Source organism: Mizuhopecten yessoensis, unplaced genomic scaffold, assembly GCF_002113885.1.
Source record: "Mizuhopecten yessoensis strain PY_sf001 unplaced genomic scaffold, ASM211388v2 scaffold6135_1, whole genome shotgun sequence".
NCBI classification, from domain to species: domain Eukaryota; kingdom Metazoa; phylum Mollusca; class Bivalvia; order Pectinida; family Pectinidae; genus Mizuhopecten; species Mizuhopecten yessoensis.
Window position 1 is genome coordinate 396,420 of NW_018406397.1, and position 12,177 is coordinate 408,596.

Here is a 12,177-nt window from a genome sequence, read left to right on the forward strand (position 1 = left end):
CTAGGAATAAAAAGGGTAAATAGACTGTGTGTATATACCCCCAGGTAAAATATAGCAATTTTAGATAGCATCTTTTGAGCTCTTCTTTTAGATGTAATTTTCAGATCTTGTAAAAATTTTGCAAATTCACTTGTGGAAAATGTTAAATTTTAGGCCAATTAGGGTCCAACATTGGTTGTCTCCCTCCAAAATAGGGAGAGCTGGCAAGGATGAATGAACATTGGAATTTTTCATCAGTAATACTGTTATTGAAATATATTACCAGGATTTGGGATCAAATCTTCTTCATTAACCAGTGTACTTAGTTAAGTGCTTTACTTATCTGTTAACCTAATATTACCGATCATATAGCATTATATATCAGTACTCATAACTAAACTATTATACCATTTTGAGCCTAATCCATTCACCCAAGAACTTTCATAATGATAAGTATTCCAACCTTTGAATTGGAAGAGTTCAGATGTGTCTTCAGGGGTAAATAAGTTAAGCACCCTTGCCTTGACTGCTAGGTCATTTGGTGATTACTGCTGTTTATGGCAAATTTCCTGTCCTGTTGAAAGAGATGTCATCGTGGTAGAAGCTTCTGTTCTTTGCATACAACCAATATCTGTACTCCTCTGTATCCAAACATTTCCAAGGTCTTTATTGCTAGAAATGTTACATACATGTATAAAAAAACTTCCTAGTAAAATACGCTAACTTATAATTCATTCTGGTTATTTTTCAGCTGGCTCCGACGAAAAAGTACTGATCTAAAAAGAGCAAGAGCAATTGAAAGACAGAAGGCAAGAATGATGCGAATCGCGGCAAGAAAGGCTCGGAAAACACAGGCATTGACGAAAGCTGTTCGCCAATCAAACGCATTTCGCTATGTTGATTATTACGGATACAGATTTTAGTTTTTAATTATTTGTTTCATAATTTGTAGAATAATTTATGCAGTAAAACTTTATTCAGCTGTCCGTCATGGTTTATCGATATCACTAAGTATATATGTGCGCAGACCAGTAACTCCGGCTGCTGATAGTTAACAAGTGGCTCTTGTGTGTTGTTCTGACTTATTTTCTTATCGTTACTGTGACTATTATTTTCCATTTATTGTACATTTTAGCTTGATAACTAGATAGACCTGAGGAAAATATTCAAATTATTTAAAAATTGTGCCATTTGGGGATTGTAGATATTTTTTTATAGTAGCTGACATGAATATGCAAGTTAGAATTTAGATATTTGGAACTTTTAGAAGATTATTTTCCATCTTGTGTCCCCCGAGGTAATTGTTAACAGAAACAAAACAGATGTAATCATTAATTGTAATACTGGTTGTGAACTATACTGACCATAAACTCAGTGCGGTTGGTCAATGTAAAATGATTCACAGCTTAACTTTTAACCCTTTCACCACTGTAGACCATAATGGACTCATCCAGATCAATGCATGGTAGAGTCTACTTAAGTTACATGGGGGTGAAAGGGTTAAATATCAATTAATAGATTTCAGGCTCATTTAATTTAGAGTAATCAAATAGTAAAGTTATACGCCTTAAGTTTAAAGGAAAGTGCATCTAGTTATTTGTTGAATTTAGTCAGAAGATATGTATAACAAATTCTATCTATTCATATATTTCTGTATATTTTTCATTGTCTGACTAAATTGTCTGTTTTATTTGGTACTTAAACCTACGACAGGTGTGAGAAAAATGAAGACAAAGTTTAAGTCATGTTACTGCCATACTTAATTTGTGTAAACTTAGATTATTTTTCTCATGAAATACAGTTCCACAAGCCTAAAGCCTTGAGCTAGTAGATTTCATTTTCAAAACTGTGAAATCACTACTTTTCATGGGTTTTTTTTAATTTGTTGATTTTTTGGGTAATCTTTATCCACGAATTCATAGGTCCATGAAGTAATTAAAAGTTTGATATAAGGCAATTTCCCCATTGGGTGGCCACTTGTAATCCTCAAATTCATGTACATTGTACTCACAAAATGTTTTTTGTCAGGGAACCACAAAATTTGGGGCACTCAAAAATATCTGATTTCACAGTATTTACCAGGAAAATAATGGTTAAGATATTAGATTTTAAAAATCTGCCTGCAAGCTCATTCTCTGATATGAAATTGTACACTTTTTGTTTCTTGGATTCCTGGAGAAAAAAAAAACAGAAAAAAAATACAGTAGTTAAATTATTTGTTAAATAATTACTTGAGATATTGTCTGGTTCAGGGATTTGAGTATCAGGTCTGTTACAAACAATGCCCAGCTTTAGCATTTGTTTTCCTGTCTCTTTCATTTAGTTTCCATATGGTTTAAATTTTAGTATGCATAAATGCAGTAAGGTATGATTGTAACAAAGCCAAACTGGATCTTGATGACAACATTTTTTAAGCTTAGAGAAATTACTAGTCATCTGTCATCTGTTTGTTTGAACCCTCTCATTTCATAATCCTGTACATCATAGACAATTTTTATGTTTTTTAAACTATTTTGAAATAGAGTTTTCCTGCAATACACAATTCAGCCCATTTGAACTATATGTTGCTGATCTAAGGGAGATAACCTTCAATTTAGGGAGATTTTTTTATGTTTATTCTACAAATTAAAGACTACTTTTAAAAATTAAACATTCCATCCATTATTTTCCAATATTTTTTCAAAATCTGTAAATGAAAATGTCTTTCATGTATAGATAAAATAAAATGTACTATTTCCATCATTTGATAAAAGAATTTAAATTATATTTTGTACTGTAAACGGGAATGACATTTTTTTTTTTTCATTTCATCTTATATTTTACCATTTTTATTTCATAGACGTTACATGTGAATGTGTTTACTGCAGACATTTGTGTTTTGCCCATTCTATGCTGCACAGTAAAGATTGAATATTATTGATAATTGATAGCTACGCAGTTATTACTTCGTCTCCCTAAAAAGTTCTGTTTGAAATTCAGTTCTACCTGAGAATTTCATTCTGTTTTCATTGACTGTCTTTGTGCCTATTTTTTCATTCATATGATAAAGAGACTGCCAATATTCATATGAAATTTGTTTTCATTTTAATCATGTTTTAAATATCTGGAATATGCTAAATCAAAGAGTTCTCTCATCAAAATAACTATTGTCAGATATGTGTATTGTTAATTGTTACAAGAAAAATTGCCGTCCAGTTCCACTTCTGAAAACTACATGTAATATTTGATGTTTGTGAATAAAAGTGTCCCGTTAGTGATAATATTTGGTTTATGGTATATACAAAGAAATTTCAATTAAACTGTAAGTTTATATTTTTTGAGACCGATAATGAAAGACATCTTTTTCAACATTGTGATGTACACGATTTTAATGAGTACAGCTACGTTTACACGAAATGGAAGAGCAAAGCACAGTCACATAACACAGAAATGAAGTACAGTTAATAAAGCAGCATCATTACTTGCTATGCAACTTGCCATATTCTCCACTACCTCACGAGCAAGGCTAGCAGATACTGATGGGCAGATGATTGTAAAGGATTGAAAAACATCTCTGTACTATTAGCTACTGACATTGGTCTCCCTACACTTTGACGTGAACAATTTATCAAAAATGTTGCCTCCTCGCCGCCACGAAGTAGCGGTCACTGAAAGTATAAGTGCTAGACCAACCAAACTTCGACCAAAGATGCATCTTGGGTAGTACATCTAGACCCATGCATCAAATACTGGATGCGGCCTACCTTTCATGGTCCATTGACTTTGTAAGCATCTCATCTCTATCAACATGAAGTTTTTGCATTTAAGTTATTTTCTCTGATATGTGCATTGATGGTCAAAGCAGGGCACAGGCGAGAAATATCAATCAGAATGGCTTGTGAATATCATTATCGTTGGGTCTTTGGATATTGGATAAACTTTTGGTCTTGCCATTGGATATTCAGATTTTTATTAGTGATGATCTTAAAAATTCTATGTCCAAGGTTGCTTGTGGTCAGAGTTCTAATATTAGGCAACACATTTTGCTAAAATTCAAAGTTGTATAGATGTAGAAATAAGATTTATGCAATATTAAGATAATAGTAGATTTGTTATGTAGGGAACTATAATATTTCAGTGGACTTGATTAAATATGGTCATTCATGTTTTTAATTGAAAAGTTTCCAGTTTCTGAAAGAAGTTGCAGTGTTTGAGTGATGTTCTTTTAAATTTCATTAATTACCAAACAACACCTGTCATTTGTTGTTTACCTTTCCATTGTTGTTTTATTGTCCTTAAACTAAAGCTAAATATTCTAGTGCTTTATTGGGAATCGCGTCATATCATTTTTCATGTTTTATTGAAAAATATTTTAAGAAAAATTAATTGTGCCAATTGTTGTAATCTGATTAGATTAATGAAACTTGAATGCATCTGTGAATTCAAAATAACGAAAGAGGCCAGCCTGATGTTAGAATGTATGTTTCATAGGTCATGTGATGGTGACCTGTACCGTTACCATGGTGATGACCCCCAGCACTGTTAGTAGGACTGACAAACACAGGTAGTCCTGAAAATACTCAGAAGAACTGAATATATATATATCTATTGTCTGTGACTACAAAGAATTGGAAAACCAAATTTGGTTTCCTTCATTTCAAAACTGACAAAAAAAACATTTCAGTAGACATTGAATGAGACTAAAGTATAAAAGGTCCATGTGGAAACGTTCATCAATTTGAGTCTTTTTAAATCAAATTTACCTGTGTATATATATGTCTGTTACTACATGTACAGAAATCAGTACTCTTGCCTTGAGGAATCTGTGATATACAGTGAATGTTTGTACAATAGAGGTGTTGTAATTCATATTGTGAACAAGTTTGTTTCTCTTTTTTGTTAGTGGTGTAGTTTTTCAAATGTTCACGATTTATTGATCCCCATTTTAATAGGTCATTGATAGTGTTTACAGAAGCTGGCCTGTTTAGTTATCACAGAGTTTTGTCTGTATCATCAGACAAATTTAGACCACATCTGAAGTAGGTAGCATCACATCCAATCTAAAGGGACCATTAAACTGTTATTCTGTAAAGGTAAAATTACAACACCAGTTACGGTGGCAACATTACAGGATTAACTTAAAATGGGAAAAGGGTCCACTGTAAAAGAATTGTATAATATTTTCCCTTTCATTTTATTCCTTTTACACTTCTACCCAGAAATTGTGTCTGACCCCAGTGAGTAGAAATAATGCTATTTTTCATTTTATACATACATTTAATTCCAAGGTAAATTTTCTCTGTTGTTACTGGTTTAAAGATGAATGTGTAGTTATTTTTTCTACATTTTACTAAGATTTTTTTCACTAGTAGAAATAAAGTCATGTCTCGTAGATGATGCTTTAGAATTTCCCTGAATGTTCATATATACATATATATTGATTTAAAAATTTGATTTGTACAAAAATAGATTCAATATGTATTATATTAATATTTAACATAACAATTTGTTATAATTGTATCATATTAACTTTTACATGTTACACTTGGGTCTGTTTATAAGCTTTGATTTGTTTATCAGATATGTCTTTTTTTCTGTCCAGTATGTGTCCATTTTCCGTCCATCCAATGTAGAAGCTAGATCAAGCGAGATTGTTACGAGTCTAGTTCTCAACACAATAGTCTAACACTGATTTTTTTTTTTTTTTTTTTTTTTTTTTTTTTTTTTTTTTTTNCACAATTATTGTGATTGCGTTTTCCTCTATCACTATGTCAAAAAAGAATTAAATATGTGAAGTATGATAATCAGCTGATGTGAAAGAAACTTAAGGATTTGATAAGGTCTTTGTACCCGGTAATCAGAAAAGTTTCTCTTGGCCATAACATTAATGTCAATATATTAAACTTTAGCTTTCATTTTCAAATTCAAAACTGCATTCTCGTATACAAGAATTGGCCATTTTTGTTTGTTTTAAGATTCATGACAAGTAATGCTGAGAAAGTGGATGTGATCATTATTTCAACTTGGTGTTTATGTACAGAAAGGCATCATTTTTTTTTTATAATTTCTGTGGTTCTACTGATGCAAGAACCATGGAGATCTCCTAAGAAACTACACTGAGAAAAATTAATGTCTATCAAAGTTGAATTTAGACTTGTAAGATTATGGTGTAATTGCTAGCTAGATTGATGAAAGAGATTTAGTAATAATTGGTGGAAAATTTCATTATTTTCTTCTTTTTATTTTTTTCATTTTGCAGAAAATGTTTTTTGTGATATAAAAAAATAAACTGTGGTATATAAACATTTGGTGTTTTGTTCTGTTTTATTTTTCCAAAATAAAATAAAAACATTGTGAGCAGAGGCTCACATTGATATACCCCCATCCTGCTTTGCCTGTGACCTTTGAACCTTTAACCTTGACTAATGACCTTGACAGATCGGGTAATAGTTCCTAACAACATTTTCAGCGTCTGAAACGAGAAAAGTAAGACATTGTCATACTAAACACTCTAATGAACCTGCAAATCTTTTCTTGTCGTAATTATCGATAAATTGAAAGATATTTATATACACAATTACTTGAGGACATATGGTCATCCTATTTAGCCAGTAGGTACCTGGGACAGAGTGCTATAAACTTCCTCAAATAACTGGTCTTGACCAATTTTCAAGATTACAGGGGTCTAACAACTTCTTCTGATTAGCCAGAACAGAGACGTATAATACAGAGATTGGCAACTCACGCTGATCTCGCAAAACCACGCATGATCTATGAGTTTTTGTTTTGACAGCTTATCGATCCTGGTGACGATAGTCTGGTCAGTGAGTTACCTGTGAGAATTCGATCGTGTATTCGTTAGTTCGTGCAGAGACGTATTATACGTCTCTGGCCAGAAGGCCCAGGGCGATGAGAGGTACCTGGCATGTAGTGCTATAATGTTAGCTCAAATAAATTACCTTGACTTACTTTCAGGGTTACAGACATTAAATATGTAAAAACTTTTAAATAATTATCTCCTTCTGAATAACCAGGAGGCCAAGGGGTATGAAAGTTGGCTAGTAGTTACCTGGCATGAAGTGCTGTATAATCCCCAAACTAAATTACCGTGACCTACTTCCAGGTCACAGGTGTCAAATGTGTAAAAAAAAAAACAACACTTTTAAACAACTTTTTCTGAACAACCAGGAGACCCAGGACGATAGCAGTTGGCTAGTTGGTGCCTGGCATGGAGTGCAATAAGTTTCCACAATAAAAATGACCTTTGCCAACTTTTAAGGCCACAGTGGTCAGATATATAAAAAAAAACATGTTCAAAAAACTGCTTCTGAATAACCAGGAGGTCAATCATGATGTCATTTGGTCAGTAGGTACCTGGGATGTAGTGCTATAATGATTCTATGGGTAAATGGATCACCTTGACCTACTTTCAAGATCACAAGAGCCAAGAGTTTTTGGCCCGTAACATGTGATGTTGTGCTATAACATCTTCAGGGCCGTATTGTAAACTAGATTATGTCTAAATATGTAACCCTGTAAAAATAAAAGATATTATTATTATAAAGAATCCTTGACTTTCTTTCAAGTTCACCGGCATCAAATATGAAAAAACAATTTAACAACTCCTAGGATGCCCTAGGTGATGATATTTGACCAGAAGAAGGACAGGATTCATAAGAAGTAACTACAGGAAAATGATTGCTTAATTATCCAGGTGAGAGATGGATGCCTCTAGGCCTCTTGTTCATTTGACAGGATTACCACTCTTGTGTTTATATTGGCATTGATAGCTTCAGATTGGTTATATTTTCGTGTATATATGAATTTATCATAGGTACGTGTATACTGTTTGGAAACAGAATCATGTGGTCGAGAGAAGTGGGTCAGAGGTCAGTAATCACCAATCAGAGTACAGGTAGCTAAGGTGTGTAGTTCTAGTGCAGAGTTAATATCACATGCTACAGATGTTCAGTGTATAGGCATTCAAGTCTTTGCAGTCCACATTAGCAATTGATTTAATTTTTTAATTTTTATGTATATTAAATAATAAAATTAAATTGAATGTTTCAGGTTTTCCCAGTTCTTGTTAAGAAAATATTGAAATTTGACATTTGCATATCACTTTTTGTATGTTACCGGACAAACACCAGAGCGTAGGCGCAATGTGTCATGAATTTTCATGTACATGAGACTTAATTAGTTATTTTAGTGTTGGACCACATATATAAACAGTTTGAGTTTTATATGATAAATGAATTAGAACATAAAGTTACAAGGAGACAAATGACAACAGATTGACTCATCTGGAATCTAAAGTCCTAAATCTTGAGATTGAGCATGGAAGTAAAATATCTGCACTTACAGAATCTATGGGAACCATGAAAGACTCGATAACAGAGGAAGTCAAGGCTGATCTAACCAAGGCTATAGATGAGAGGGTAAAAGAACTGAACGACAGACAAAGGAGAAACACAAATATCATTCTTTTCAATATCCCCGAGAAAACCCTTGGAGATGGTAAAGAGAAAAAACTAAAAGATATGCGAGACGTAACAGAAGTAGCTACTAAACTCGGCATACCTGTTTTCGTCTTGGAAAATATGATGAAAAGAAAACAAGGCCAATAAAATCATTTGGGTAACAAACAACAATGGAAGAAACTCCTAGAAGACGCAAGACTAATTGCACAAAAATGCACCGGCAACCTAAAAAGGGTAGTAATCAAGAGAGACATGACAACCTGCCAACGTAAAGAAATGATTGATAAGAAAAAAATAAAATTCACGAAACCGAATTAAAAAGGGTTATCTCCGAACCTGTGCAAGACGAAATGACTGTAGACAGAGCACAATCCAGGTCACCTACCCCCTCCAGAACTAGTATAGAATGTTTTAGCCCGATAAGATCGGAGACATCGCTACAACACGAAAATGCGTTTTCGAGTTCGGCATCCTACGAACTTGACACATTCATCACAGACGGCGACCCAGAACAAACAATAGTAGGAGGAATTCCCAACACACAGCTACTATCAGCGATTCGAAACTCCCAAACGAACAGCCTATAGGATGACGGTTTTAAATCTGTAAATACTGAAGCTTTTAACAACCTTCTCGTCTTTTACTCCAATGTCGACATACTGACAACCAGCAAATACGAAGAACTGAAGGTACTGATAGAAGAAAAATCTCCTAATATCATAATGCTAACAGAAATTCACCATAAAGTAAAAACCACACCTACGGATAATTCCTACTACGAAATATCCGGCTACAAAAGCTTTATTGGCAAAGACGATGGTGGACGTGGCACCATAATCTATGTTGACGAAAAAATATCAGTGGAAAGAGTTGAATTCACCCGTTATTCAACGAATATACATCGTGTGAAATAACAACAACCAACACAGAAAAAATTCTTCTCATAAATATCTACAAAAGTCCCAACTCACCACAAGAACATTTTGTTAATCTACTGAATTTGTTAGCCGAGATCTCATCCAGGAACAACAGCCACCTTTTAATTACAGGAGACTTCAACTTCCCTGAAATAGACTGGAAAAACTGGATCACATCTGTGTCTGAAACCCATAATGCCACACGATTTTTAGAATCTGTTAGAGACACCTTTATGTAACAACACATCATACATCCAACTAGGATCAGATCAGGTCGAAATCCTTCAGTACTTGACTTGATTTTTAGTAACGAGGAAGGAATGGTGGATAATATTGAATATTTACCTGGCTTAGGGAAAAGCGACCATGTGCTACTCAGTTTTAATTTTAAAATTGGAACACGTTCTACTCAGAGCAAATCTGAGAGAAGGAACCATTTTAAAGGCCGATACGATTCCATTCGTGATGAACTAGATATGCTGAATTGGCACGATATTCTTGATAACAAATCCACTACTCAATCTTGGGAAATCTTTGTTGAAATCATCACCAAACTAACAGAAGACAAAATACCCGTGAACAAGACAACCCAAAACAGAGCAAGTTGGAAATCTTATCTTGACCTTGCAGCGAGGAAATCAATCCGTCACAAAAGAAGAAAATGGATCAAATACCAACACCGCAAAACTGATTACAACTTTGAAGAATATAAGAAAGCCAGAAACACAGCTACTAGAAGAATCAGAACATCACACTATAACTACGAGAAAAAGCTGGCTGAAAACATCAAAACAACTAGCAAGCTTTTTTGGAAGTACGTCAACAACAAAACCCGTACTAAAACAAGCATAACCAACGTGGAGAAACTAGACGGTACTCACACAGTCACCAACAAAGAAACTGCAGATGAACTGAACTTTTACTTTGGCTCTATATTTAATGTTCCTGAAATTGATGATGGTCCTGAATTTCCAACGAGACCTTACCAGACCGAACTATCAGATATAGAAATCACCCCCGAACTCATAAGAAAAGCGATGAAAAAACTAAAACCAAACAAGTCCCCTGGACCTGACATATTTCACCCAAAATTGCTTGTTGAAACATCAGACAAAATCATTAAACCCCTGGAGATCATATTCAAAAAATCCATTCAAGAAGGAAAGATCCCAGACGGCTGGAGAACTGCCCATGTAACACCTATCTTCAAGAGCGGTAACCACAACAAAGTCGAAAACTACCGCCCAATAAGTCTGACATCTATACCAGGAACATTTTTACAAAGACTAATTCGCGACAAAATCATAGAACACATGGACAATAACAACCTTTTCACTTCTCACCAACATGGTTTTCGAGCTGGAAAGTCCTGTACAACAAACCTACTTGAAGTAATGGAACACTGGGCAGAGACAATTGACAAAGGTGAAAACATGGATACTATTTACTTGGACTTCAGTAAATCATTCGACAAAGTCCCTCATAAATGTTTACTAAAAAAACTTCAAGGTTACGGAATAACTGGTAAAATCCTCCAGTGGATTAAAGATTTCCTTTAAATCTAAAACAACGAGTATCCATTAATGGGGAATTGTCTGGTCTGGTGGATGTAACGAGTGGTGTGCCCCAGGGTAGTGTCCTTGGTCCAGTTCTTTTCCTAATCATGGCAATGACCTACCTGATATAGTCGAACACAGTGTAGTAAAACTTTTTGCTGATGACTCAAAACTATTCAAAAACATTTCTAGGCAAACAGGGTCTGCAGAACTACAAACTGATATCAATAACATTGTCCAATGGACATCAGATTGGAAAATGAAATTGAACACCAAAAAATGTAAACATCTAAATATTGGTAACCTAAATCAAGATTCTACATACTACTTCCCCTCAGGTGAACAGATTGAGAAAGTTACTAAAGAAAAAGACCTAGGTGTTATAATTGACAACAAATTGAAATTTAACCACCATGTGAGTCAATCTATTAACAAAGCTAATCGCACACTAGGATTAATCTTTAGGACATTTACCTATATGGACAAAACTATGTTTCTTGCACTTTACAAGAGTCTCATTAGGCCCAACTTAGAATATGCCACCCAGGTCTGGTCCCCTTTTCTGAAAAAGGACCAAATAGCTTTAGAAAATGTGCAGCGTAGAGCTACCAAAAGAATTCAATCTTTAAAACACCTTTCTTACAATTCAAGAATACTAAGACTAGGCTTACCTACACTGGAATACAGAAGAAAACGAAATGACCTAGTAGAAGTTTACAAAATAATAAACAACATCGACATTCTTGATAAAGATAAACTATTCACCTTCACACAAACAACAACAAGGGGTAACAACAAAAAACTATTCAAAAAACAGAGCAGGACCAGGGTCACTCAAAATGTTTTCAGCAGAAGAGTGGTGGATTCTTGGAATTCCCTTCCCAATTCAGTAGTAGAAGCCCCTTCTCTTAACTGTTTTAAATCTAGATTAGACATCTGTTGGAAAAATATACAGTCCAAGTTTTATCCTAGTTTTTATGCTACACAACCGGTTAACAGTATGTTACCAAACCAAGATGCGCCTATATTAGCTAACAACGGTGTCGAAGAAGAGGTAAAGGTAAAGTTGGGAAAAACCATATTGTGACCTAAAAATAATTAGTACCGGTGGGGTTCGAACCCACGCGGAGAGAGCTCCATTGGAACTTAAGTCCAACGCCTTAACCACTCGGCCACGGTACTGCTTGATGCTATGAAGATAAAATAACGAGAAAGATGCTGGTAACATCCGTTGTGCCGTGGAATCATTTTCCATTTTATCATCTA

The 12,177-nt window shown here is 34.4% G+C and overlaps 1 protein-coding gene and 1 non-coding gene across 2 annotated transcripts in view; one reads left to right on the forward strand and one right to left on the reverse strand.

Annotated features, from left to right (window-relative positions):
- LOC110451534 (coiled-coil domain-containing protein 181-like) overlaps positions 1-2,624 on the forward strand; it is a 30,659-nt gene extending 28,035 nt beyond the window's left edge. Inside the window, exon 8 of the mRNA XM_021499607.1 lies at positions 731-2,624. Within this exon, the coding sequence (XP_021355282.1) occupies positions 731-902 (172 nt within the window). The 3' untranslated portion in view covers positions 903-2,624. The remainder of the gene's footprint in view (positions 1-730) is intronic.
- A 9,386-nt stretch (positions 2,625-12,010) lies between these two features.
- Positions 12,011-12,093, reverse strand: Trnal-uaa. The gene has a single exon. It is a non-coding gene; the product is annotated as a tRNA-Leu (tRNA).
- Between the last annotated feature and the right edge of the window lie 84 nt (positions 12,094-12,177).